General features: G+C 52.9%; 7 protein-coding genes across 7 annotated transcripts; 3 read left to right on the plus strand and 4 right to left on the minus strand.

Annotated features, from left to right (window-relative positions):
- Positions 1–1,149, minus strand: CDEST_06630 (uncharacterized protein). The gene has a single exon (XM_062922789.1). The coding sequence runs from the start codon at positions 659–661 to the stop codon at positions 254–256; it is 408 nt and encodes a 135-aa protein (XP_062778840.1). The 5' UTR covers positions 662–1,149; the 3' UTR covers positions 1–253.
- A 3,059-nt stretch (positions 1,150–4,208) lies between these two features.
- Positions 4,209–5,157, minus strand: CDEST_06631 (uncharacterized protein). The gene has a single exon (XM_062922790.1). It carries the CDS (start codon positions 5,134–5,136, stop codon positions 4,693–4,695), a length of 444 nt encoding a protein of 147 aa, XP_062778841.1. The 5' UTR covers positions 5,137–5,157; the 3' UTR covers positions 4,209–4,692.
- Positions 5,158–7,756: 2,599 nt separating this feature from the next.
- On the plus strand, positions 7,757–11,964 carry CDEST_06632 (Putative Heat shock factor (HSF)-type, DNA-binding, Heat shock transcription factor family). The gene is made up of 6 exons (XM_062922791.1): positions 7,757–8,808; positions 8,979–9,330; positions 9,393–9,491; positions 9,545–9,612; positions 9,672–10,091; positions 10,158–11,964. The coding sequence occupies exons 2-6, from the start codon at positions 8,984–8,986 to the stop codon at positions 10,976–10,978; spliced, it is 1,755 nt and encodes a 584-aa protein (XP_062778842.1). The 5' UTR covers positions 7,757–8,808; positions 8,979–8,983; the 3' UTR covers positions 10,979–11,964.
- A 1-nt stretch (position 11,965) lies between these two features.
- CDEST_06633 (uncharacterized protein) lies at positions 11,966–13,100 on the minus strand. The gene has a single exon (XM_062922792.1). It carries the CDS (start codon positions 12,885–12,887, stop codon positions 11,988–11,990), a length of 900 nt encoding a protein of 299 aa, XP_062778843.1. The 5' UTR covers positions 12,888–13,100; the 3' UTR covers positions 11,966–11,987.
- A 4,263-nt stretch (positions 13,101–17,363) lies between these two features.
- CDEST_06634 (Putative S-adenosyl-L-methionine-dependent methyltransferase superfamily) lies at positions 17,364–19,397 on the plus strand. Its single transcript, XM_062922793.1, has 11 exons — positions 17,364–17,451; positions 17,506–17,547; positions 17,602–17,692; positions 17,744–17,766; positions 17,826–17,844; positions 17,894–18,016; positions 18,066–18,088; positions 18,141–18,178; positions 18,235–18,372; positions 18,422–18,841; positions 18,898–19,397. Exons 1-11 carry the CDS (start codon positions 17,422–17,424, stop codon positions 19,118–19,120), a joined length of 1,170 nt encoding a protein of 389 aa, XP_062778844.1. The 5' UTR covers positions 17,364–17,421; the 3' UTR covers positions 19,121–19,397.
- Positions 19,398–24,747: 5,350 nt separating this feature from the next.
- Positions 24,748–25,934, plus strand: CDEST_06635 (uncharacterized protein; the record flags this gene model as incomplete). The annotated part of the gene is made up of 2 exons (XM_062922794.1): positions 24,748–24,782; positions 24,870–25,934. The coding sequence occupies 2 exons, from the start codon at positions 24,748–24,750 to the stop codon at positions 25,069–25,071; spliced, it is 237 nt and encodes a 78-aa protein (XP_062778845.1). The 3' UTR covers positions 25,072–25,934.
- A 1-nt stretch (position 25,935) lies between these two features.
- CDEST_06636 (Putative defect at low temperature protein) lies at positions 25,936–27,894 on the minus strand. Its single transcript, XM_062922795.1, has one exon. It carries the CDS (start codon positions 27,559–27,561, stop codon positions 26,227–26,229), a length of 1,335 nt encoding a protein of 444 aa, XP_062778846.1. The 5' UTR covers positions 27,562–27,894; the 3' UTR covers positions 25,936–26,226.
- Positions 27,895–27,924: the final 30 nt, after the last annotated feature.

A 27,924-nucleotide genomic window follows, 5' to 3' on the forward strand; every position in this document is an offset into this window, starting at 1 on the left:
AGTCGAAGTGGAGGTCAGGTAAGGGGACCCCCGTCGCCCGTCCGTGGGGAGCTTTTTTCCATGGTTGTTTGGATGGGGAGGGGGGGCATTGCCATCAGGATTTGGAAAGGCGTTTGGACGATGATACGATGGGGCGACATCTGGCCCGCGTCTGTCCTTTTCGGACGCGCGCGCGTGAATGACTAGTAGCTAAATGGGGGATGGGGCGCCAGGGGTGTTTTGGGATCGTTGCCGTCGTGTTTCTTGCGTATGTTTATTTTATACGACTTGGCCAATAGTAAAATCTAAACATCTGGAAGGTCGACGTCGACGTCGCGCACCCGTGTGCTAACACGGGCCAGGAGGAGCGGAGTTCCTCTCGGTGGGTTGTGGGTGGGTGTGTGTGTCTCTCTCTGTGGTTGGTGTGCTCTAAGTTGGAACGCGTCGCGGCTCGCATCCGATGCGTGTTGGAACTCTCCAGAGAACGGTCCCGAACGCGGCCATGGCTCCCATCGCAGGTAGTACGAATGTAGTACTCAGGCCTCCTCCTCCCATGGATGTCTCCGCCCTTTGGGCCGTCTTGGGCCGCCTTGGGCCGCGTCGGGTGGATGTTAAGGTTGGCTCGAACGTTTCTCGAAGAAGCCGGCAGAGAGGGGCGGCTCTCTCGACTGTTGGACGGCATAACCTCGGGCTCGGGAGTTTGCGTAGGCTCCTCCGTCAGAGGGGGTTAGGTAGGTTCCAGAGGGGGTTCAGAACGATTCACGTCCGACCCGAAAGGAGCGGAATCTGCCAACGTGGGGGGTTGCTGCTGACTTGGGCTCTTCCCCCCGTCATGGAGGACCAAACCGGGATATCTAGGCTCTCACCGTGAGGGGACATCGTTTCGTATTGGGATTGAGTTCGGCCTCCCATCAGCCGCGAGCCAGCAAGGGAAAATGAGCCCTTTTGCCCGATGACAAACTCTTAGTCACTTCCTCCCCTCCCTCAAGACATTGTTGGGCCTCGTGGGCTTGTTCCCGTGGCCTTGTTTCCGTTATAACTGGACTCAGAGGTGGGTGGCCGGTGGGCTACGGCTTGGGATCCGGGCCGCGGCCCGTAATGGGTTCGCTATCGGAAGCTGCTCTGCTGTATTTCCATGTTCGCCAGTGTCCGCAAAAGCAGAGACGTTGTTCGATGCTCAGTTATCGACCAACTTGTCACGTGAAGTTGCCACTGACATTCGCCTGCTGCTTGCCTGATAAACCTAGTTACGATATGCTCGCTACCTGCAGAACGGGCTTGAGACGTTGGCCCCGTCCCCCGCGGGACCCAGCCCGATACCTGCTAGACGAGGGGCGGGGCGGAAGGACCAATGAACTGCATCCGGAATGTGGACGTAGCGGGTCCAGATATTAAAGTTCAAACAAATGTAGTAGATCTAGGCCAGGAGCTTCTGCTTCTGCTTCTGCTTCTACTTCTGAGGATGTGACATTTCATGGTTCGGCCATGCCAGCGTGGGCTCGCACCGTAAGCCTGTTGGAACGATGGGAAAGGTGTACACTGTTACCATTCTATGGGACGGGTGAGCGAACGAGTAGTCGGTATCGGAATCTTGTAGGTTTGCTAAGGGGAAAAAAGCATGGTGGTCTGGTCAGGGGAGGTAGGCATCCATCCTTGAGCCATCCAGCCGCGAGACTTCTAGAAGGATGGTGTTCCACCATACATAGGTAAGATGAGCGTCGACGTTGCATTTTTCAACGCTCTCAGAACGCCAACTGCAAAGAGAGTTCGCCGGTGCCGAATCGCGTTGCATCAAGAGCGGAGCATGAACAAGAACGGGCCTTGGGAGAGTGAGCGAACGAGCGAGCGAACGAGCGCACACGACACGCCAATTGTACAGGAGCGTTGTCGGATCGCCGACAGCATGGTTCACGATCTAAACAGGAATATGTTGCAGCTCGCATCTGGAGGTGTCGGTTGTGTCCGGGGCAATGTCTCATCGACCCGCACAAGACCATACAGATACGTGGTTCCGCTGAAACGTTGGGACTGTGGTTCGTTCGCTCAGGCCACCATCCACAACCTGCTTCGTTATGGAAGAAGTCAGATCGGCGGTTCAGGTGGATGCGAATGGCTCAGAGAGAGAGCGTGTGTGTGTGTGTGTGTGTGTGTGTGTGTGTGTGTGTGTGCTGGAAACTGATGCTGTTTAGCGAAACTCGGGAATCGAGTACCTGGCCTGGTAGCCTGTGCTTGCTGCGATCGAACCAAGGTTGGAATGATGGTCGTCCTTTTGATGCGAGTAGAGGACGAGTTTGCGACGAGGGCGTTGACGTTTCTGGACTGAAAATCACACCCTAAACCTAGTTTGTAATGGGCATCCGAGGCTCAAATGAGCATGCCAAGACAAAGCTGAACGGCCATGTCAACTGCTTGTTTTCAAAGTGGACCAAGATTCAACATGCTTTGAGGCGACTACTAGGCACGGCCGCAGCTGGGCTCAAGCATGTGAATCTGCCTCGTCCCGATCGGACATAGAGGACGACCCAATTTGCAACGGCTCTTACGGCCGAAGCGTATGCCACACGGAACCTCTGCTTCAAGCATTGTGAGGGTGTTGCTGTCAATGCCCAGGCTGTCGCGAATCCACGTTCCAAATGATCTCTTCGACATGTAATCCGTTAATGCACTCGCGCGTCCAGGGGCGAAGAAAACCGGATTGAAGGGGTCGACAAAACAGTGTGCTGTGCTGAGCACCCATCTGGCAGCTCGATAAGCGTCTTCTCAAGCTTGAATGGACACAAGTCGTCGTCTGAATTCCGACTAGGAGCAGGGATCGTAGGGGAAATTCAGGGCTCTTGCTTGACGCTTTGTCCCACGATCTAGGCTGGCTGGCTGACCCTTGCCGGCCCGGTCCATAGCATAGCTGCCAGCTTCCCCTTTTTCCACCACAAGGGGCCGCCGTACGAGAAAGCTTCGAAGAGCTCCCGCGAACACAGCGAGACTGAGAGAAACGTAACCAAAGGCGGTCCCCCTTGAGGTCGTACAGGTACATATTATGGAAGGGGAAAAAAAGAAGGGGAAAAAAAGTCCAGCTGGACAACACAGAATGGGTGCTTTGCCGAGCACTGAAAACAACAGTGCATGGTTTCTTTGTGGTAATGAGAAACGCATTATCTTGAAAGCCCCCCAGGCCACAACCATCCTATCAATCAACTCTGCTGCTGGTTGGTGCAGGAATTGGCGGGCAAGGATGGTGGTGGTGGTAGCGAGGAGGCCAAATCACATATGTAACACGGTCCCTGAGAACATCACCTCTGAATGTCCCCTCGAAAAGGGGACAAAGCGAGATGTCTTCTCAGAGTTGGCACTCGTCCATCTGCTGAATGGCGGGGGTTCCTCGCCCGTTGTGCGGCATTCGAGTAAGTAGTGGCAGCGACTTGCATCCCTACACTGGTCGCCGTGCCGTACCAAGTATAGGTAGTAGGGTGCAGCGGATCGCAGCTCATCCTGGCAAGTGACGAGTCGTCTGTCAAGGGAGTACGGGGAGTTCCTCGCCTCCGCACGTCAACTCTTCTTAGCCCGTCTTTCAAAGGTTCGAGAAGATGGTCCAACGAAGCACAGGGTTTGGTACATGCTTTGGGGGACCGCCGATCCCGCGCGTCGGCAAGTCTCCTCTGATTCATCAAACGTTGCCAGAATCCACTTTCCTGATTCATTCGTTCGCCGTCAGGAGTTGTTGAGATAAAAGGCTCGATATGGCGACGTCTCCAGCCAAGTGCAATGTGATGCTCCTGTGGACCGTAAGTCTATGTGTATGTACGCGTGCATGTTGTCCTTTGGGTGAGTTGAGTGGTCATTGCGCGTCGTGGTTCAGCGTGGAGGATCTCGCGCTGAAGTGGACTGAACAGTACTGGTATGGCGAGGAAGCGAAGATGTTGAAACAGAAGCGCGCCGTCGGGCCGGTTCGAATGTTCCGCCATTCCTGGTTCCGCGGCGGCCCTGCGTTAGCTCTCAGGAGCGTCACTGAGCCGAACCTTAGGTTAAGATGAAAGGCTCTTTGAAAGGTAAGAATGCGGCCATCATTGGTAGGTAGTAGAGGCCCACCATCACGCCACTGTAAGACAGGTATCCATACACAGTACAGTACATACGATTAGAGGTGATTAGCAGAGAGGAGGCTTGCGCAAGAGCCACCCCAAAACTTATGCGCGCCCTAGAGACCCCCCCCCCCCCCCCCCCAAAGTCTGTCTGATGGGAACGTCCTCTCCACAAGCCACATGCCATCTGCCATGCCGGACTGTTCTCGGTGTCACAGGGCAGGGCACAGGCTTAAAACGAAGCGAAGCCGGGTTTTCGTACAGGTTATGCCGTTGGCGGGTGCGCTCTCAAGATCGTCGACACACGATACGGTGGATCGAGATGCGACACCATTCTTAGGAGTAGCCGCTAGCTCTTGGACGGCATGGTGCTGATCGATTGGATGAGGAGCTTGGGCTCGGGCGGTTCTTCCCCAAACTCGCTTCTCGTGTCACTGGCGCCGGAAGACGGTGATGCGACATTGTTAGAACGAGCTGGACCGTTTACGAAAACCTGCACTGTACAGCAGTGTAAGTAGTAAGCTGGATGGCAAGGATCAAGTTGCTGAGGACGCTGTTGGTATCCTTGCGTGCCATGCACCGAGTGCTTGTCTGATGGTGTTAGTCGGTGGCCAACGAAAGGGGCGTCGTATCCAGCTCATTTGGGACTCCCAAAACCTGATACAGGCCTCACAGGTGCAGCCGACCAGAAGCAATCGGAGCGTCCTTTCAGCATCACGGCGGAAGATGTCTTGACTCCTTGCTGTCCGTCTCCACCCACACCCCTACGAAATACCTGGTCGCGGCCGCATCTGACAAAATGGGAACTGATGCTGGGGTTGGCCGGCAGGCAGTGGATGTACTTGTAATGGATGTCGCAGATGGCAATCTCGTAGCTTCCTCGGCCGGGCGATTGGAGAAGAGATCTCGAGATGCATGACTGAGACAACGTGTCAGAGAAACGACAGAGTTTTAGGAGTGGGTGACAGGAGAAGGAAGTGCAAGACGGATTTAAGAGCGGGTCAAGGGTATAGAAAGTCAAACAAGGTTGAGAAGGTTGAGAAGGAGGGGGGGAAACGTGGACATGATGTGTATCGCGCATCGCGGCGTGGCGTGTTAGGAGGTAAAAAAAAAAGTTGCTGGAAATAGACAGAAGCGTAGAGTGAGTTACATGTGTCAGAGCTGGAGCTGGAGTTGATGTAAGATTAAGCTAAGACTGGAGATTGGGAGGATGATCAGGGAGGGAAGTACAAGTAGACGTTGGCCGGGGCCCGGGAGAGGGTGTGAGGGTGAGGGTGAGGGTGAGGGTGGTGAGGAGGGGTGGGATGAGGGGTGAGGGGTGATGGGGTGGGTACTGGACGTGGAACGGAAGGACGAGGGATGAAAGTAAAATGGAAGGAGATTGGAGAGGAGAGGAGAGGAGAGGAAAGGAGGAGGGCAACCTGTTGGAGGGGCACTGGGACACAAGAGGCGGAAACATGAAGCGGGAAAGAAAAGAGCAGGGGCGACGCGGCGTGGAAGCCACGCTGTTCGACGACGTAGGGGCAACCTTATAGAGTCAGGGCTGCTGAGGTGTACTGTTGTCTGGAGTACATCGTATACGCGATGTTTACCAGCCTAGGTAGATAGGTAGGTAGGTAGATAGGTGGCAGTCTTTCCGTGTGATGCATCTAGGAGTAGGGAGGCAAGGAAGAAGGCAATGCGTCTGGAGAGATGCAATTCGTTTCTTCTTCGTTACGACGCTTGATGATATCTACCTAGGCACCTAGGTACACTGGCTAAGAACCCAACTAGGTAGTAGGTGAATGGGAAGCGTAGACTACTTACTCAGCCTGCCTCAAGCAGACAACGAGCGTCGGGACCTGACCAGCCAGAAAAGGCACTGGCGCGAGGTCTCTTTGTTTCTTCGCGACAAGAGGGGAAGGGGCACGAGAAACCAGTGTAGCGCTTCTCACTCGATTGATACAGTGAGAATAAAGCACACGCCCAGCTACCTGCGCCTGGGCCACCCATCTGAAGCCGTGGCACCGGCTCCGTGTCAGCGGCTGAAAAACAGACGGGTCGGCCGCGCTGCTCAAAACATCTACGGTCGAGTCGACGGTCCAACCCCCGACGGTCCTAGGGTTCCTCACGGGCGGGCGTCCCAAGCAACGGGCCGTGGCTTGTCTGGGGGCGCTGGGATGCTTAATACTCGTGCTCACGGGTACCCGGTTCCGGAGAGCCTGTTCGCCAGTCCTGTCCATGTCGACAATGGAGTGCATGAATCTCGAGCGAGGACGGCAGCGACGATGGCAGGACGTATTATCATGGCAAATCCCGTCGTCAATAAGGAGGATACCAGGACGTCGGAGCGGTGGGCAGGTTGATGGGTCAGGCACATGCAAAAAAAAAAAAAAAAAAAACACCACTCAAGAGGGGCGCGGAAAGGGTACATTACCCGAACCTGTCTAAGACGGTGCTAACAATCTGTCACTCTCACTCTCAATCTGCGTAACGACTGAGAGACGACGTATATCCAGAATGAGGATTTTTGCTGAACGGGACCATAAATGATATGGCTGGCGGCAGTGTGGAATCATAGCCATAGCAATTGCTTTGCCTGTACCAACTCTTTGTGACGGCTTAACAACCAGTAGCTGTCGTCTCTTGCTAGTAGACTCAGCTTGGCCGCCAGGGGTTCGCAGACAAAGACTTTATCTCATCTTTTGACTGGTCGCTCTCGCTCAATTCTCCTTTTCACCTACCTACCTACCTACCTACCTTGGTACTACTGACACACTACACACGGATATGCAAACCAAACCCAACATCTGACGCTGAGCGGTATGGGATACCGGCAGCCGCCGACCATGCCTATTCCAACGAGCTGCTTTCACCTGCACGGCTGCTGCGAGGACTCTGGAGCAACGCTGGCGAGAGCTTTTCCACTCTCTGGGACGTCTGATAGCTAACTCACCAGCTGTTTAGACTTTGACGAGTCTAATCCTTCTTCAAGTGTAGATAGTCCCCCGTAATGGTATATTGTGGTACCTAGCATTGACACCGCGGTCAAGGGGAAGAGGCGAGTGTCAGCAGGCAAGAAAATGAGCATGTATCCGAGAAGTCCATAGGCTGCAGCGCCCTTGGCCTTTTTGCTTCTTATTTTCGCTGAATTTGTCTTCTTTCTTTTTGCTTTCCCACCTGTCCATTTCCCCATCCCCAATGACAGGGGCCGCCACTACCATCTCATCCACTCTTGCTCTCTCTGAGGAGTTAGCAAGCTCCCATCCCATAGCGTCTTCCATTCTGCACCGTCTCTCCCCATCCCGCTGCCCTGGGTGCCTGGTAGGCTGGTGCGAAAGCAGTCCGTACCACGCACCTATTCAGGTCCTCCCCTCGAAATATTAATAATCGCTACAAGGTGAAGTCGACCAGGCCCGCCTTCAATGCGTCCCTCGCACATACCACAATACCACACACACACATATCCGTACATGCTGGTAGAATTACACCATACACCCCCCCTCCTCAATCAATCCAATCAGCGAGCTTCAATCATCAACCATACTTTCCCCGGCCTGAACATCCTGCACATCCTGAATATCCTCACTTGGTGCATTTGGTGGGACAGGCGCCACACCCACTCCCTCTCTCCCACTTTTGGCCATTGACATTTTGGGCAAGATCCTTTTTTTTTCCCTTACCTTCTCCTCTTTTTTCTTCTTTTTTCTTTCTCTCTGTCACGTACGTATGCACGTTGGCCACACACACTCTCTCACTCGACTCGCCATCTCTAACCTACTTATCCACCACACGTACGGATACTCCATAGCAGAGGTCCTTCCTTGTGCAGCCACCGATGCTGCTCCTGACACCCAGTCCAAGGACCAAACTGACAAATCGCCGCAGCTGGATCGGTCGGGCAGAAGACCTGTACTGTAGGCTGTCGCTCCGAGGCCAACACCACCTAGGTACCTACTGATTAGAATACACCATCACACTCGGGGGGTTCCTTTGATGCTGCCACTCCTTATACCGCCTGTCCCCTTCTCCTCCTCTCAGATTCGACCGACTACCGATCTAGTCGAGCCACTTTAAACCTTCGCCGACAGCACCCACACCCCCGTCCCTGCCCCCCTTCGTCATATTTCCGCCCGCCCTGGTTGGCCTTCGACAACCCTTCTCCTTCTCTTCGAACTCTAGAACTTCGACACTTCCATTTCACTTGCGTCCCACACACTGTTCCCTCTCTCTCCTTTTCCCTCCCTCCTCTCTTCAAATCCACCTCGGTACCTGGAGTCCCAGAGTGTTGTCGCCCGCCTTTTGCACGACGACACCCGGCCTGCTTGTCCATTTCAAAACAAGTCCCGCCCCCAATCTCAGCTCAGCTGAACCATCCCATCCCGATTGGCACTTACTCGGAAGCTACGAGTTTGCCAGCAGCTGGAACAAAGACCTACCCACTCTTTACCTGGCGAATCCCGACGACGCCTGGACGCGTTCTCAATCCCCAACTGCCTCCTTCCCTCCACCACCAAATCCTGCCGCCCTGCGTTGCCAATCGACCATAGACCATCGCCGTCCCCTTCGCCAACTTTGACATCAACCATCCTCCTGTGCCACGTACCCACTAGTTTTTGCACGCCTCGGTCATCGCAGCATCGCCCTCGACCAGGCCGAAGCTCCAATTCTTTACCCAGCGCTACAACCAACCCTTCTTCTCGTCCGCCGTTTCTCGCACACGACGGCAAGCACCCACTCGCCGCACCTTACTCTTTTTCTGCGAAGTCATGAGGTGAGACAAGTCGCTCAACCCCCTCTGCCCAAAAACCTTTATTGCCACGCCTGCTGTCCGCCCTGGCTTGGATTTTCCATCTTCTCTGTCGTCCATCGGCCCGCATTCCCTTTCCAAGTCCTTCTGCGCTCGTGTCTCGAGAGCTAACATATGTTCTTGCGCCGCATAAGAGGGGATGGCCACAGTGACTGAGAGTCCGCAGAGAGCTCCTCTGCATACCGACGGTCATGCCGATTTGACGTCGAACCGAATCGTGCCCATCCCGACCCCGACCCCGTCCATCCAAATGTCAGCTCCGTCTCCCGGCGACCCTATGGAGATCACCTCCCCCGCCAATCCAAGTAGCACTTCGCCCTCGAGCAAGAGCAACGATCCAGGCGCCAACGGCGCGTCTAAGAATACCTCGCCCATTGAACACTCCGCCAACAACTCGCTCACTATGCCTGCTGCGCCCGCCGCCGCCGCCGCTGCCGTTCACCAACCAAAGATCGTGCAGACGGCCTTCATCCACAAACTGTACAGGTACGATGCAGTATAGGAAGCCAATGGCCTGCGACAACGACAAGATGGCTAACTTTGCGTAGCATGCTTGAGGACCCCAGCATCCAGCATCTAATTTCGTGGTCGGCGAGCGCTGAGAGCTTCGTCATGTCTCCGACAGCCGATTTCTCCAAAGTACTTGCGTGCGTAGCATCACAGGCCAATCTGCCCCCAATCAACTGCTTACAGTTGACAGGCAATACTTCAAACATACCAACATATCCTCCTTCGTCCGGCAACTAAACATGTACGGATTTCACAAAGGTTGGATCACTAAATATACTCGCTGGATACATTCACCAGAGACTAACTTGATGAAACAGTGAGCGATGTCTTCCACACCACAAGTCCCGAGACTGCCTTGTGGGAATTTAAACATGGAAATGGCAACTTCAAGAGGGGCGACCTAGTTGGTCTTCGCGAAATCAAACGCCGCGCTTCCCGACACGCTCTCGTCCATCGCGAATACCCAAACGCCAAGCCAAGCCCGTCACAGCCCGGGACACCCGCGGAACCGATGCCGCCCCCCAACGATGGTTCTGATCCGCGAATGTCTGGGCTCGAACATACTCTATACGATCTCAGCATGCGATTGCAGAGGAGCGAGGAGAACGCTCACTACATGCACATCAAGCAACAGGCGGTCATGGAAACCATGTCGAGACTCCTTCAGTTCAACCAAGAACTTTCAAGGACGGTTCTCAGCTTAGTGCCTAGTCCTGACCATCCAGTACACCGAGATGGTGAGTTTGAACTATGCCGGCCACGTTAGCTTTAGGGGAGAGAAGAGGCTAACAAACACCAATCAGTTCTAAACTTGCAGGGAGAAATGGCAAGGCAGGCAGACATGCTTCGGACGATCGACGACCCCCAGGATTCGCCATTCGCGAACAGCCGAGCTTACTTTTCCAATGTCGAGAATGCACCTGTTTCTCCTCGACAGTTACCCCAAGATGACCCCAGGCGGAGTGCAAATCTTGCAGTCCCTCAGCCGAGGGGGCAGAATTTCTACCGGCCTCCCGTGCCCTCGAACCTTTCCGTTAGCACGCGACGACCATATGGCTCAATCGGAGGTGGCACAGCGCCCCAGGCTTCGTCTCCCTTGCGAGGGGCGCCACCTCCACCGCCCCCTGGACCACATCCCTTGGCTCAAGTCGAACCGCCTCCTGGAAGTCTCGCAAGACGCCACACATCTGCCGATATTCGTGCACACGGTTGGCAACCGAGTGCCCCGCCACCATTCGCTTCGGGCCCTCCGTCCGGGCCCCCTTCGGGACCATGGCCATCGTCGCCAAGTCGGCATGCACCGGAAGATCAGCGCATCAGGGAGTCTCTTTCTACTTACTCGCTGCAGAACGCATCCCATTCGCGGCCCATGTCGAGGCCCACGACGCCCCCAGGCGCTCCCTTCTCGAACGGTAACAGCGGCGGGGCTGACGCTTTTGGCAACTGGTCGTGGAACTCTGCCAACCGGGACAACAAGAACTTGGCCATTAGAGATAGCTCAGGACCCCCCACCCGCCGCGGCAGCATGGCGCACATTCTCAATCCGACCGACACGGCCGAGCGTGACGATGAAGATGAGGACCCTCGGGGCGACGATGACCGGAAGCGCAAACGGATACAGTGAGCAGGGTAATGACCTCGTGCTCGAGTAGCTGCTTTAGCTCAATACACGACACGCCCGCCAAAGTTGTGCCTGTACAATCTTGTGACAAAAGATCCGATACTGTCGGAGTCATTTCCTTATCTGTATAGAAGAAAAAAGGGGTTTGGGGCGGGCTCCGGTCAACAGATGATTAGCACGGATACCTCCCCACGACCGAATGACAAGAGCGAGACCGAAACATACACGAAGCCAACGGCCACTATTTAATGCGATCATCTCACTGTTCAGTCGCCTATCCAGCTGGACGGGCTATTTGGGTTCTTTACCAAAAGCTCAACACTGTTTTCGAATTCACGCACCATTTCATTGCATGGAAGGCCGGCTTTCGTGAAGGAAACTGTTCAATCCACCATCGACCCTAGTACTCCAGCGTCACCAAGGCGACTTGGAAATTCAGCAAGCAGGGATCGCGAATCCGCTCACACTATCCCCTCCCGGATGGAGACACACTACGTTATGGTTGAAGCGCAGGACAAGGGATACCCAACGGACATTAGGTGGGCGGGGTTTGTCAGATTTTACCCAAAACTGTCCATACGGGGTTGTTATTGTGTTGGTCATAAATGCATTTTGGATGCGAGAGGAATGGGGTTGTTTGAAGCGTATTCCTATCTAACCGGTATGGTGCTTGGCTACAAATTACAGACATGCGTGGCTTGCAAATGGCCTGAGGGCAGATGCTTCCGAAGCCTCGGCCGGGTTTAGTGTGTGTGTACAATATGGCAAGTGGTGAGTGGGTGTTGTCACAGTAGACCCGGCATGATATCTGTTGCGCGACGTTTACCATCGCCTACGAGCCTTTCAAGGGATGAGGAAGACGTTCTTGGTGAGATGAGGTTCCGGCCCGTCGGGTCAAGGGAGCCAGTCGCTTCGGACATTGATTCACGCACGCACGGCCTCGTCCCTGCGTTGCGGATGTGATCCATCCGCTCTCTGTGTAAACACGCCAGGGGGTGGGGGGCATGATACCTCACTCGTCTTCTCTCTCGCTGGCTCCTGCTGCTGCAGCCGCCGCAGCCGCCTTGTTCTTCTTGTTCCTGTTCTTCTTCCGTCTCTTCTTCGAGGTCTCCCCCATATCGGGTCGACTTCCCGACTCGGCAGGGTCAGCCGGCACGGCGACATCCTCGACCGAACCGGAAGCGTCTTCCCTCTCAGCGCCGGCCCTCTTCGTGCCTTGTACGTCGTCGGGAAGGGAAACTTCGGCGGGCGCTTCATCTCCCTGGTGCATCTCCACATCAGCCTTGTCTACCGTCACTTCGACCACCGGCGCCGACGCCGCGGCCGCCGCGGGCGGCTCTGGCCCCGCCGGCTCGGGACTCTCCCGTCGGACCCTCCTCTTCTTGCTGCGTCCCACCCCGCTTCTTCCTTCCTCCTCCTCGCTCTCTTCGTCCTGCAGTCTGCGCTTCGCGAGGGCGGCGGCGGCGGCGGCCTGTGGGTCTTCAGCGCGGCCTCGTTTGTTCCCCAGCAGGCGGCGGCTCAGGTCGCGCGTCGCGGCCGAGGCGGCCTGTTCTGATTTCGGGGCGGCGTAGCCGAGGCCCATGTTCGGGTTCTCGAAGCGGAGGTCGGCGTCGTCGCGGGGTGTTCTCGAGGGGGCCGCGGGTGCTGCCGCCGCCGCCGCCGTAGGTTCGGGTTCCGGTCTCCCGAGGGAAGAAAAGGTTCCACCGTTCGTGGCGACCGGGGCGGCGGCGACCGTGGACGGGGTCTTGGCGGAGGTTGACCGCGCGAGGGATGGGTATTTTGCGCGCATCGACGTGAGGAATGTCGCTTGCTTCGCCGAGGCGAGGGAGATGCGATTGTAGAGGGCGTTGAAGTCGGCCGAGGCGGGGAGCTTAGGGGCCTCGGGCCCGGAGGACGGTCGGCTGGGCGCCATCTTCTGTGTATGTATGTGCCCTTTGTGCGACTCGGCGTTGGCGGATTGGGAGTTTGGAATGGCGAGTTTGGGTCAAGTAAAATGTGTGGTCTGACTCGCTCGTATGCGCGACCAGTATCGTAGAGACTTTGCGGACGCTGCCTCTATTCTCTAATTGTCTTTCTTCTTTGCGATCGACGTACCTGGGGGGCGGGAATGCGAATGGGAAGGGAGCCAGCTCTGCGACTGACTGACTGCCAGACATAAAAATTTTGGGGCATCGGGGCTGGCTCGTGCACGGCATCTTATCGGGAATCTCCCATCACCTTCCGCGGTTTTTGTCGGGTTATCTTAGCGCGTCTTCGGCTGCGTGCGATCAGCCAGGGGCGTGGGTGGTGTATCCTCCCGCTACCGCGCGGGTGCGACCTTCTCCACATTCAGGAGTCGAAGGATCGACTTCCCCCCCATCGGATTGTGATGGCGCGGGCGCGGGGGTGACGGATTCGGGTTGATCGGCCCCGCTTCGGTGTCGGGCCGAAGGGGAGGGTGTTTCGGACGGGGAGATTGGGGGTTCGGGTGAGAGAGTTGTTTTTTTTTTGACGAGTTCGCGTGAGACAAACTGGGAATGAGTGTTTTATTTGTCTCAATGAGGGCGTATTTGGGGATCCATTCCCGTTATGTCGTGGCATTGCTGAATGAAGGATGAGAGCGTCGATGGGAAGAGAGGATTGGCAGCTGCAACTGCGTCCAAGCTACCAACCGAGATAATGGACTGGCAGCAGCAGGCAATTGATATACTTTTTCTGACCATTTCCTTCATCTTTCCAGGCTTAGTGATTTGTTCTCTAGAAGTAATGGTAGAGAATGGCATGCAATTGACTCCCGAATACTCGAGAGTAATACGGCAATAGCCAACCACAGTAGGCTGCACCTACTTGGCTGCCCAACTATGAGAGATAAGACAAAGCGAGGAGTAGAGAATTGCAAAAATTGAATACCCAAGTCAGGAATCGAACAGTGACCCCCCCACCACTTGACATTGAGGACCTTGACATCCAGTCTCGTCCAGTCTCACGTCCAGCTGCCAAAACAGATGGAAACCAAAGCAGGATTGTTGCAAAAGCAAAAACGAAGATGGCACAGACCGTGGAATAAAAATGTCATCTTCAATGAGATGGCAAAATGGTAAACTATTGCGATATATCTCGCTGCAGAGGGAAGCCAGGCTGCTGCAGTCGTATATGGTATCGCTTCCACACAGGAGCAGCCGCACTCAGACCACTTGGCCAAGTGCACTTACTCGTATGCCCCGCTGAACAATGCAATTCTAATGCCTTAAGAAGTAATGGCACCGGGGGACGGAGCTCCTAGTGTGGACGGTGAGGCGGTTGCCTGGTGTCGGTACCAGAGTTGGGGTGAAGTCAATCTGAAGGACGGTGATGGCCGAGAAGCCCATGCCGATGACTTTCAGTACTCTTAGTTATTCCTGAGTTAAAAAATAGTCTGTGTTTGGCCATCCAGAGTGCCCGACGCGCCACGGCATTAGGAAGAGCTAGAGATAGTTACTCTATCTTTGCTTTCCCATTTTACAAGAGACATATCAACTCATGTGAACTAGTTAGAGTGCTGTAGATACACACAACCTTTGTCACTATGACCTCTATATGTAACAGGTTATTGTAGTATTATCTAACTCCCTATCCGTAAAACACTGCGGCTGGTTTGTGGACGCGGCGTCCTGTAGATAATCTCATAGACTAGACAAAAACGCATTGAGGTGTAAGGTACACCTGGGAAGGATCTTGCGCGGGATTCTTGTGCGTACCTAGACAAGAAAAGCTTGTACGCTGGACACCAAACTCTGGGGGCACAAATGGGAAAGCCTGTCGCGGAAGGAAGCCTCGGGGAAGGAAGGCACCACCCTCATCAACCCGCCCCTTCCATCCCAAAGTGGCCGCCCATACCTATATACCCCCCAAAAAAGGGTCCTCCTTTCACCCATCCCGTGGCCGAGCGGTTTAGTAGACGCTTCTAGAAGTGTTTATTTTCCGAAAACTCGATCAGCCACGGGTAGTGAGTTCGAGCCTCACTGCCGGTTGAAAATCGCATCATCGTTACACCTGAGGTTGGTAAGAATCTCATGTGATTTTCATAGGTTCCGCTGGCCGAAAGGCTAGGGAACTGAACTTTTTGAATTTTTAGGCAAAGTTTTGCGGTCATTCTTTCTTTGCTTTTGCTGCGTGAGCTTCGTGACGGCTGCCGGAATCGAGTGAGAGTTGCTGGTCTTCGTGATTGATGGTGCACTCGGTTCCGCCGTGAAACAAGCGTAAGGATGCAAAAAGAATGACAGTTCCTAAGAATTTCCTACAAGCTGGCTGTCATTAAGTATTGTGAGACTCATCTATACCTGCTACGACCTGTTCAAAATGAGATCTGGATAAGACCTTGAATCGAGGTTGACCTGTCCTACCTTAGCAGGCTATCTTGTGCCGAAACAGGGTCTTGCGATCCAGGTACTACGGCGGCTCATCTATAATACACCCGTATCTACCTATGTACGAGATCTGGTATCACGGTTCACAGCATAGCAGTCTATATCAGGTTGTCTTCCAATGATTCCCCTCTGAATCTCTTCACTGATGCAGGTCGATCGCCCAGCATCAATCACTGTGCCATCATCCATCCTTCAACAAGAACCTCTGGGGCATCTCATCTTTCTTCGCTTCTAATAACTCGCCATTCCAAATCATTGACTTCAATGAATTGCCCATATTCAAGTAAGACTCCAAGATTTGGGCAGCCACGAACGAACCCCCAATCTGTGTACCGGCACTAACAGCTCGGGGAAGTTTGACATGGAAGTCATGCTGACCCCGTCGTCCACATTAAATTTCAATGCATGACGGCTGATAACACGAAAAAGAACTCGCCGTCCATTTACACGAAGTTGCAGAAAAAGACGGGGCACTCTCGAATTGTGCCTGCGGCTCATGGAAGATTTTGGGCTCGCACACGGCGCGAAAGACGACCTCTCAACGCTGGTTGGTCTCTCTGTCTTACTTAGCCAAGGCACCTAGCCATGCTCAACCCCATCCAAAGACAATCTTTGTTTCCGAACTTCTTGATGTGCACCTAAATGCGGGTGCTAGTTGGCGCAAGGAAGATGATCTTGTACCTCGATAGATTACGGATAGCAACGCTGGCTGACACCGCGTGCAAGGGAGCGGGGCACATTATCGAATGCACAGGCCACTGCGTGCGCCTGCCACAGGACGGCAGCGTCCGAGACAACCCCCACCAGACACTACAAGGTTCCCCCCTAACGCTTTCCAAACTCAATTAGACGTTCTTCCAACAACACAGCACACTCACGACGTTCGAGGCCAGCACTCAATATAAGGGTTTACGACAAGACATAATTTGAATAGCTCCGATGCCACAAGCTTCGGAAAACTATACATTGAACAATTGGATTAATGAAGCATTCCATCGTTCTCAGCCCCTGGAGTCTGGAGTCTGGGGTCCGTTACTTGCACCGCAATTCGTCACAACCCCAAGCACGACGTCTTCAGCGAGATCCGAGAGAATCAGCAAACTTGGTCAGCGGACCTGACTGAAATTCGCATGATTCTATATTGCGGTTACAGCGCCTTCTCACACAAGGCATGCCGGTTGTTCACAGTATGCATATCGGTTCGTAGCCGAGACCCTCCTCGACCGCAACCGCCCCCATGTTTTTTCGGTTCCAAGCCTCATATGGGGAATGGATTGGCCAAGATTATGAACACCCAATCAAGCTGTGGCAAAAGTATGCGAAGAATCAAAAAGTGGAGTTCAGGCGCTTATGGGCCTCGACGTACAAACAAGGGCTGGTTTTCCGTTGTATGGTAAGGGATGAGTTGAAAAAGCAGAAGGTCCACCACGCTTACTCCAATGCGTAAGTCGAGTTGACCGCATGAGTTCCTTTCAGACTGACGGCGTTGGAATCACATTGCCTGAGGGCGGACACTCAAGAAGTAATAGGAGAAGGAGGACGGCACAGTCAATGGATAATTACCGGGTGTTAATTCCATATGGTTCTCCATCCCGGCCGAAGAGGGGATTGGAGAATCTTTAATCGAAGCTTGGAGACTTTCCGCCCACAACCCTTGCCTTACCTATCATTTCCAGGCCCGACAGGCCCTCACCCAGCGCATGCGCAGGTAAACCTGATCTCGGGGATGAATCGCCCGTTGCGACAACGCTGTCTAACCGGAAATGCTCGAATGTTGATTCCGCCCATCTCGCATATGCAGCCATGAGTTGATAAAGCGGCGCAAACCAATCATGTTGCCTGGAGTGCAATTCGAAGAACCAACAGACACAAACAAGCGGGGGTTGTCACGCATGTGCATGGAGACAACAGCAAGGGGCTTTCTCTTTGAGGAAGGACACAAATTCCATATAGCAAGCCCGATCCCCCCTCCCCTCGAGTCTTCTACTTCTCTTCTGTCTTCGTTCTCTCATACTCGTCTGGATTTTCGAGAAAAACTGTCTCACGCACGACGCCGAAAAAATGGCCGACGCTCAGCAGCAAGAATTCGAGGTAGCTTCTAGCCGCATCCATGACTTTGTGCTGTTAAGCTAACATTGGAAATAGGACTTCCAAACCGATGATGGTGCATCCTCTGTCGGGGAATCGGTTGATTGCACCCTATGACCCGGCTTGTTGAGGCCTGGAACTGACACGATGTAGTCCACCGCCGAGTCACTTTCATCTCTGCGATCCAGCATTCTTGACTATCGCCGAGAGAATGGACGCACGTATCATCGCATGAGCGATGGAAGTGAGAAATCAATCATTGACTAGGGATTGACTTGGAAGCTAATAGCGACAGAATATGCTTTTCCCAACGATGAGGTATGGTCTCGCGACTCACTGGCATGCAATGCTGCTTCTAATGCGACAGAAATCTGCAGTTGGAGCAAGACCGTTTAGGTAGAGGTTTCATGGGATGTTAAGCCGGCTTAAGCTGACTTTTTTGTAGACCTGACCCATCATCTTTGGGGACTAACTTGGGACGGCAACATTTGCAACAGCCCCAAGAAGGATGGTGCCAAAAGGGTTCTAGACGTTGGCACTGGTACAGGAGTCTGGGCTATGGACTATGGTAGGCCATCCACCCAAGCCTAGTTGTTTGTATACTGACTTTGTGCTAGCTGATGAGCACCCGGAATCCATCGTTCGTCCATCAGTTTACTGTTCATGCTACTGAGGACCTAATTTGCGTGTAGGTTCTTGGCGTCGATCTCAGTCCAATTCAGCCTCAATTGTAATTACTTCCCTAACCTCATAGACGTTATGCACCCAGCTGACAAGCTTTCGCAGTGTGCCTCCCAATTGCAGCTTTGAGGTCGATGACGTTGAGAAAGAGTGGACTTGGCGGGAACCGTTCGATTTCATCTTCATCAGATCCATGATTGCGAGCTTTTCCAGTTGGCCAGATATGATTGCCAAAGCCTATGAGTGAGTCCTTTCTTTACTGACATTAATCTAAGATTATTAACAAATGTAGAAACCTTGAGCCTGGCGGTTACATTGAGTTGCAAGACAGCATGTTTCCAATGTTGTGCCAGGATGGCACCATGACCGAGGACTTCAAACCCTTGAAATGGTCAAACATGGTTACCGAGGCTACGGAAAAGTTAGGACGCTCGATGTTCGTTGCCGCTAGCTTCAAGCAGATGCTCGAGGATGCTGGCTTTGTCGACGTCGTAGAGAGGAGAAAAGTGTGGCCTTTCAACCCGTGGCCAAAGGACGCGAAGCTCAGGGAGCTGGGTTTTTGGGCGCAGGAATCTGCGTTCAAAGGGATCGAAGCGATAACAATGGCCTTGTTCACTCGTGTGCTTGATTGGAGCCCGGAAGAGGCAAGGGTGTTCTGTGCCGAGGTCAGGAATGAGCACAAGAAGATTGAAGTTCATGCGTACTACGAGATGTAAGTTCCTGCCATCAACCCTTCCTGATGAACCGTGCATGACTAAACTTCACCAGCTACGGAGTATGGGGCCGCAAGCCTGAGGAGACAGATGAGGACGAAGCGGCGGCTGCTCCGGCCCCGCCCCCGCCCCCTGCTCCAGCCCCAGCTTCTTCTCCTTCTTCTGTCCCAGCTTCTTCTCCTGCCCCAGCCCCAGCTTCTGCTTCTGCTCCCACTACCACTCTTGCTTCTGCTCCCGCCCCTGCCCCTGCCCCTGCCAGAGCTGGGGATGAGTCTTGAGACATTTCATAGTGTACTCTATCGTGCATAGAGCTAGCCGAGCCTGTTGGATACTTTTACTTCTTTCCCGGAAACAATAGTCCATGCCAGGACTTTGTGTCTCTGAGATGGGTGGACTTACAGATGTTGACTCCGTTTGAGAAATTTTGGCACTTTCGAGGCGTGTATAGTCTTCATATGGAGGCAATAACTGTTATGAGTCGTTTGGCAGAAGTTGTCACTTTGATCGATAGTTTCTTGCAACAATGGCACCGAATGCCGTCTTTTTCTTCCAAAATCCCGCTCGTGCTCGTCGTCCAGATTCTGTAGGTACACAGGTAAGACGTTGAGGTCACCAAAAATATAATCGGGAGCCCTTAAATGGAACCTTGACCATTTGCCCGAGTGCCCATCTGTACCCATGCATCCGATGACAACCTGAGCCGGATGTGGAGAGGCTTTCAAAGTAATGCCATTGGAGGAGGCGAAAATCGTGAGGTGTTGTTGTAAACTGGTTTGTTCTAGTTGAAAGTATCGAAGCTGACAACCCAAAATACTGACAAATGCGAGGTGATTGGAGATGATAACAGCGAGCCTGGCCAAATCCAGCCGGTCGTCTGCTGCAGAAAACGTAACGTTTTCCCTGGCTTGTCATGTTCGCCGACCCCTCCTTCTGCGATTCAACGTAGAAAAGAGGCGTTTATAGGTAGCGGCATTCCTTTCACGTGCTTGATCAAGGCGTTTACAGAGATCCAGTATCCTCGACCCTGCCTTTTCCAAAGAACTCTCAGATAGAACTACCTGCCACTATAAGACATGGCCTTGTCAGCTGTGTTGTCAGCTGGTACGTGGAGTTCACTGTTCTCTCGGTCGTTTGCCATCTCTGGCATGGCCATCTGCCATGAAGTGACCAAGATCTTTATTCTGCCGACTTCAAAAGACACAAGGCCGGCGACACCAAAAACTTCAGAAAGAGCGTTCGCGGCGCTTCGCTGTGAACGATGGCCTTAATACGGCTTTGACTCTAATGGTTACCTCCCCTGTGAAATCGACCGTTGTATCAACGAGGCAGTTGACAAGATCAACAATTTCATCACTGAACTCCATCAAGACCAGAAACAACGATCCAATTGACTTCTGCGATTGGGACAAATACACGCTGCGGAAAAAACCATAAGTATGTCTAAAAACTGGAGAAGCCTGGACTTGATCAAGATGTTTACGAATGACGCATCGCAGACTGAACCGACATTTGGCGCAGCACTCTAAGATGCCTCGAGTTGGAAGCTGAGGGTTCTGTAATACTGGGATATAAGAAGGGGTAACATACGGCATTCCGATCAGAGGATGGATCAGGTTTCGACGGCGGTTTTTTCGTTTCAGCCACCCTACCTCCAGAGAGTGATGTAGATGACGGCAAGGGTCCAAGACTAGAGACATGTAGACTGCAAATGACATGGATAATCTTGTTGCTACATGAGACTTTCGATCGAAATTGGCTACACATGACTTGAGATTCACGAAAAACATGGGAGTTTCACAGTTGTGACAGGTGGTAGACGGGCTCTGCCACGCCAGAAGCACTAACACAATATAACGTTAAGGCCTATGACTTGATTAATGCATGTAGTTTTGCTTCAAGTAAGTAATGTAGCACAGGCTCTGACTTGCGGATAGGTGATAGCCAGGAGAAATCACCCGCTTCGTTCCAGCCAACTGGCGGTATTTGCAGTGAACGGCATCCAGTGTTTGTTCACAGTCCTGCAATCCGCATCTTCACCCTCGCCCTCACTTAAGACTGCTGGGAAGCGTTGGGACTCTTTGAACTGCGGTCTGGCGATGATGGTCGTGTCTTGACTTGCGGCCACTTGGATTGTGTGTGAGCTCATTGAGGTCAACGACGAAACCACGGCTCAGAAACTAGCTTGAAGCAGGAAACCATGTCCTCTTCCTCTGATGTTGTTTTGGGTGGTTCTAAAGGGCTACATCCCATAATGAGTCTCGAAATTCGGTTGCCGTTCAGTATGATATCAATGTGGCCACTTTGCGAAGTGGTACCATGATGCCTCTGATAGGACAATGATCGCCGAGTCATCTTGCCGTCATGGTCGTCATATTATGTAGGGAGAGGCGCTCAGATTCTAATACAAAATATGGCGCCTTCTGAAAAGCCTTGGGAGAGCCGCGAACATAAGGAACTGGCCCATTTATCTTAAGCCGTGTCGGCGATCAGCATCGAGTGGCCATGCAAGGCAAGATACTGGTGTTTTCTTACACAGTTTGCCTCAAACTGGGGTTGTTTGAAGGTAGAACATGCCAACATGTTTTTTATTGGTAACATCTTCAAAATCTCTCATTGGAGTAACGGAAGGAGTGCACGAATTTCGAGAAGTTTAAGAATTGCCGATACCCTCATATCAAGATGAAAGAGAGCCCTTGTCTGCACTGCTGTAAGTCCAAGCTCCGGGGCGTTCCATAAAACAGATGCGCTGTCAGAGGCCTCCAAGTGACGTCTAAACAAGACGAACATGTCGTTGAAATGCACATCACATATTGCCGCCCCGATAGAACCTCAAAGACTGGCCCGAAGACCGCTGATCAAACTTCAGCTCTCGGAACACCATAGAAGAAAGAAACATATGATACTTACAGTGAGTGTTTGTCGAATGATCGATATAACAACAGTGTGTGTATTTCATAGGACAGGTGCTTTGCAAACCAATCCTGCGGGCTGGTTCCAGAATCCTTGTGTGATAGCAACTAAAAACCTATGAAGGACTCACGATAAATCATGCCAATAAATGTTTTAGTTATCAGCAGCAGCCTGCGTAGATAGGGAGCCTTCGCTTCTTGGGTCATCGACAACCGGTGTGAGGGTTGGATGCTGATTATAAAGCAATGATACATCTGCAAGATTTCTGATTGAATTACAAGATGGAAATTTAACAAACACGCCTCTTTCAACCTGTTTCAACTGAAGATGATGCGAATGAAAACAACAAGGAAGGGTGCGTGATGCGATGCAAGTCTGCTCCCAGTTTTCCGAAAACCAGCGGCATGGCCAGGGACTGATGATAAGGTATGCACCCTGTGCGCATTGAAGGCTGTCTTACGTCCTCGCTTCGCGCTTGAGCAGCACGATTACAACCCTTCCGCTTCAAGGAAGAAGACCAACATTCCAAGTGTGACGAATTGGTCCATTGTGATATGAGCGACCCTTCAAAAATGTTGGGTCTCGAAACAGAAACTTGATGTACTAGGTGCTTCAATTGTGCTCGCCAATTTAGAGCGAACAGCTGTCCTGGTACAATGATGACCCAAGGACTCTCTAGCAACATATTATACATCAGCGGCCCATAGGATCAAAGAGTTTGTCTTGTGAATCAACCAATCAGTGAAATCCAGAAGAGCATGTCTGAAACTAGAATGCCAAAGGCGTTGGAGCAGTGCAGTTAGCAGACGTGCCACATGAGAGTTTTTCCATGATGCCTCAAACGCAGTATTATATAGATTAGTCGCTCCTATGCTACGGGAAAGGGGGTTGCAAATCATGTTCTGTGAACTCCATGGGGACAGAAGATCTCCGGTCCGCCGTCAGCCAAAGATGTGGAAGGTAGGGCAAGCTGTAAAGAAAAGTTATCGTTCTCGCAAAACGTACCAATTCACATTATGGCCCTATGTCATCGAAGGCAATGCAGAGATAGAGCGGACCTTATCAATTACAAGGTCCAATACCTACAGTTGACGGACTGAGACACAGACGAGGAAGCTACGTTGGCTGTGCTGGAACCGGTCTTACAGGCAATCGTGAACATTCGTCTCTAAGGATATTGATCACTAAGAAAGGTAGAGAGATTACGTAGCATCTTGTCCGTTGAACAGTATGATGCGTTGTTATCCCTCGCCTTGGAGGTAAACACATCTTGTTGTGATGAAGTATGACGGGGAGGATGACATTTAGCATTCGCAGCTGGTCATTAAATCCGATTACAAGCTCCGAAACCTGTATTTTGCCTTTGTATATGGCTGCCCCGACAACGCCCAATCTTCCTTTGCCAACCTGGTCTCTTTTTGTCCCTCCTGTTCGTGCCGATTTTCAACTTCACGAGCCGGTAAAGTCCAAATTGTGCCAACCGAGTTATGGGTTCGATCTGAAACAAGATCGTTGTCAACGGGTGTGCCTTTCACTCTCCAGAGACCTCGGTCTGATTAACCAAAGGCAACCTGATATATCTTCAATGTTTTCAGGGATCCACTCCTAGACTCTGCCGCTCAAGCCCTTCAAGACAAGAAACTCCAACAACAGTGTATTCAGGCCTACGTCGAGAGTAACGAGAGTCCCAACACGATTCTTCCTCAGATGATGCGCTCCACCGCGGGGTCCGTGTCAAGACGTTGTGCGGAGGCTTCTCGAATGATGAGATACATCATGCCTAAGACCAAAGGTTAACCTGCACCAGTCATTCTCAGTATCTGGTTTTTGAAGTACTCGTATGGTCAACATTGCGTGTAGGTATGGATATGCCGTCCGACTATGACACAGGGGGGTCAAGCCAATGGATCGAACATCAGCCCTTTCTTGTACCACTGGGGGCTTATCGATAAGTCACCCGATGCCTGGAACACCACACACAGTTCGAGCAAGCAAGAGACCAACAGACCACGATAATGTGCGCCAGCCCCGTTCATGATGCATGCACCCACAAGGTGCTTCTGGCGCAGTTGATCAGATATGGATCCAAGTCGGGTCGCATGTGCATTCGAATTGAATGCATATGATCCTGCACAGATTGCCAATCATAAAGGCACTAGAGAAACTGTCAACCAGCGATATGTCTCGACGGTAGGATCTGAACCTTTCAATTCGACGGGAAATCTGCCAGCGCTGAGTTGGGACAGAATCGTGGGTGCGTAAGCAGATATCTTGGTAAACCAAACCATCTGAAGGGCAACAGAAGGAAAAAAAGAAGGGAAAGATTGCACAAGGCGACAGGCAAGCACGCTGCACAGATACCGATGAGACAACGAGATGTCGGCAACCATAACTGGGACGCATGGGCGACAGACCGAAGTTAGCGTAGCAAGAGTGCCATCCATTGCCTGGGTCGCGGGTAATAGTCAGTCACCCATAACGGTGACCACTACTGATCCCACCAGACGCAGAAGAGTACCTGCCTATTAGTTGAAAGTGAATCATCCTCACCAGTGGAATTACAGCCCAATCATTGGACAAGCGTTTGACATGTAGGTTGAGTAGGGCCGGGATGGGGATGGATTTCTGCTGACACCGGATAGTGCCAGACAGGGATCAGCAGAGAAGTGTGGCGGGCCTCGGTCGACATCGTAGTGGTTGGAGCCAATAGTTGGGTTAAGACTATTTACGGATTCCAGACACCACAAGCTGTACCACGTCTCGAAAGCCGACCTCTAACCTCTGGCAACAAACACTCTTTCTGAAAAGCTCCAGAAAATCCTATAAGTAGTTGATCTCCCATGGGGCGTCTTCTCGTGGGTTCTTTATCCTCACATGCCACTGCTTTCAGAATCCTCTCACATCAGCGGATATCTTGCAATACTTTAGGCTCCAAAGTTCTGGCCCCGAACCTCCCAGACAGCCCGGACCCCGCGTTCCTGGCTTATAGATAACCATGGCATCGACTTCGAACGTGTCCGTGATCAACGGGTATGCATCTCGCTGGTTCCCTAACATAAACCTCCACTTGGCTCTCACTTTCCAATAGGAAGCTTGACTGACTATTGTTTCCCCAAGCGACTCATCCTCCGGCTGCACCGCCGACCCTAACGAAGCTCGACGACTTCAGGATGAGCGCCTTCAACTCTTCATCGTCGACGACGAAACCCCCAACCCGATGATGCCCCACATGACGACCTCTTCCCAGAAGTCCATCGCCAAGCACAAGAAGAAGACGGCGAAGAAGATCAACGAGATCATGTCCAAGGTCCAGCGATGAGTACCTAAGATGATGTACCTCTGATATTTGGAGAGGGGAAGTACTCATTCGTCCACAAATACTGAACTGTAAGTATACAGCACCCTACTGAGACAGAGAAAGACGCTTACATGATTTATTGACTAGATCCCAAGCCCAGAAGCCCACCTTCCCCGCCAAGTCGGGAGGCCGTGGCACCACAACGCTGTCCCGGCACCAAGCACCGATCCGGCCCCACTCGACCGTGGGTTCACGGCTGTGTGTGCTCCGTTGCCCCGGACCCGAAAGCCTAATAGCGGGGCGGGATCCCACGTTCGCCAAAAGGTGTGACGTGTAACGCAACCCAGAGTTCCCCGCCCAACGTGCGACATTCAGTCCAGGCACAACGAGACCCGGCGGGCATTTGTCGACGCTGATTGCACACCCGCCGCGCCCTCGTTGCATGGATGGTGCGGCTTGACCTCGATTGGCTGCAGATCCCCAGCGCCGCGAGCAAGGTGAGTGACAGGCTGACAGCTGGTCTGAATGCCTTGCAGCGAAGACACAGGCGAACCATGCACGTCGGAAGTACATAATGGCAATACCCACCCACCCCCTCCAGTTCTCTCGCTTCCCCATCCCGTCCCATCAAACGCTACCTGCCCGACCAAACCCGTTTTCCTTTCAAACACGATCGTTTCGTTTCCGACCTCGTCACATCACTGCAACAAAACCCCAACATCGGGGATTTTCGACCCTAGGCCCCCCCTCGGTTACGCTCCAACCAAGAAGCCACCGCCATGGGTTGCTATTGGTGACCGACCGACCAGCCATTGTCAAAGCGCGCCCTCTCCGCAACAGCGGCGCAAAAACGCATGCAACCTCCCGCGCGCGATCTCAGTAACGTCAAATCAAGGTGTGCAGATGTCACGGTTGCATAGCCCTGCAGTTATTGGTACGTCTCTGGCGCAGCGGGAAGTGCAAAACAGCGTGACGGTAGGACCCTCTCAAAAAAACAAGAAGACAAAACCTCCCGATGGCAATATTTGTACGTGTGCGTATGCAATTAAACAGTTAGAAAATACCGTACAAATTGAAGCCGGCCTTTCAAGCCTCCCCAGAACTCCGTGGATATCATGCAGTGCCCATAGTCATTCAGTCGTGATGTATTTATTGTTGTTGTCGGCGCATTTCAGCTCACCGGGTTCTGGTTTCCCGCAATGAGAGGATGTAAGGCAAGTCTGTCGAGTCTGTCCGCGTTGCCAGGCGTATGACGGAGCCAGATGTAGAACTTCCCGACACCCCGGATCTCAGACTGGCGTTTGACGAAGAGTGACCGGGACCATATGCCAGTCGGGTCTGGGCGAAGCTGTTTAGGCTCGAGGATCTAGATATTGCTCCGGCTAATGTGCCCAGCGGAGTGGCGGGCGCCGTGCGATACTGAGCCCATGTATTGGCCGAGGAGTTGCGCGCATTCGCCGTCGGTTCTCTCCTATTGTAAGAGCCCTGCGTGCTTTGCGTTGCTGACCGGGACAAGCTGCGTGGCGTGGTAGGGTTGGTAACCATTGGTGCATCGTTGTCGATGTCGCTGTCAGAATCCTCGCCGGGCCTGTCCAAAGATTCCAGAACGGCGGGATCGAAAGGTCGCATGCCGCGTAGTATCGCAGCAAACAGATGCATCAGCTCGCGGAACTGAGCGTTCGATATCAGCCGCGTGGAGAAGCGTGCATATTCGTACGTGGATAGGAAATCCGCAGTCGTCGAATTAAGCGAGATGACACCCAGATCAGCCAGGTAGCTAAGGTAGTCGCGCAGACTCATGGGTAGAGGCCGCTGCAGCAAAGCCACAGCATCGGCATCGAGCAGCGGTGGTTGCGCAGGAGAGGAAGGGTCGGGAGGCGCCAGTGTCAGAGCTTTCGCTTCGATAAGGTTCGGTAGTTCGGAGAGGACGGTGCTATACTGCAGATCCGGTAGGTCGATCGAGTTTGGGGATGACCACCCGTAGTGTTCGATTTCGCCCCAGACAGGTCGTCGAGGTGGTAGCGCAATGCCCGTTTCCTTTTCTGTTGTTGCTGGCTTTTTCAAGGTCGGGAGCTGGAATCGCTTCCTAGCCGCGCTGCTTCCGGAGTTCTGCTTCTCTACCAGCACTTCCTCCATGTCGCTGCCTGACAAATTCGTCTCGATCCGTGGTCGCGCGTCGTAAGCAATGGCGGCGCTGCGCTTCAGATCGGCCGTGATCATCTCGTAGACCTTCTTGTTCACGTCGCCCTTCTCGATGGGGACCCATGGCTTCGGGATGGATGCGAGGATCGTCTTGTTGAGATACAGTCGCGTCGCGTAGATGAAGGAGACGATGAGGAGGGTCAGGACCAGAGCAGCGGCAATGATCCATATGTTATATGGCTGGTTGTTCGAGAAGGCCTGGTAGATGGTGTCGCCGGGGGTGACGAGAAGGAGGATGGTGAGGAGGAAGCAGAGGACGAAGTAGAAACTACCGTATATGAAACGGAAAATCGCTCGTGGGGAGAACATCGGAGAAGGATAGAGGGGGGTTCCCAGCGTTGAGAATTCAACCCGGGAGGCGACGAGTTTTCGAGTCGAGGATCATGGACGGACGAGCCAGTGCATGAGGAACGGCGCAAACCGGAAAAGCATGGCTGGGTGAAAAAGGAGCCGGTGCGCGAATAGCAAAAAGTGCCGAATTGGGCAAGCTACGGAGAAGAGTCAATGTTAGACATTACATAGGGAAGAAAGGGTAAAGTAAGGTTGAGGGAGGGAATGGAGGTTGGTGGACAAGAAACAGAAGAAAAAAACAAGAGGCGTAGGTTGCGCGGACTGTTGCGTGAGGGTGACGACGAACAGGACGGGACGGGCCAGGCTCCAGGCGCGAGAGGT

Source organism: Colletotrichum destructivum, chromosome 4 (genome assembly GCF_034447905.1).
Source record: "Colletotrichum destructivum chromosome 4, complete sequence".
Lineage (NCBI taxonomy): Eukaryota > Fungi > Ascomycota > Sordariomycetes > Glomerellales > Glomerellaceae > Colletotrichum > Colletotrichum destructivum.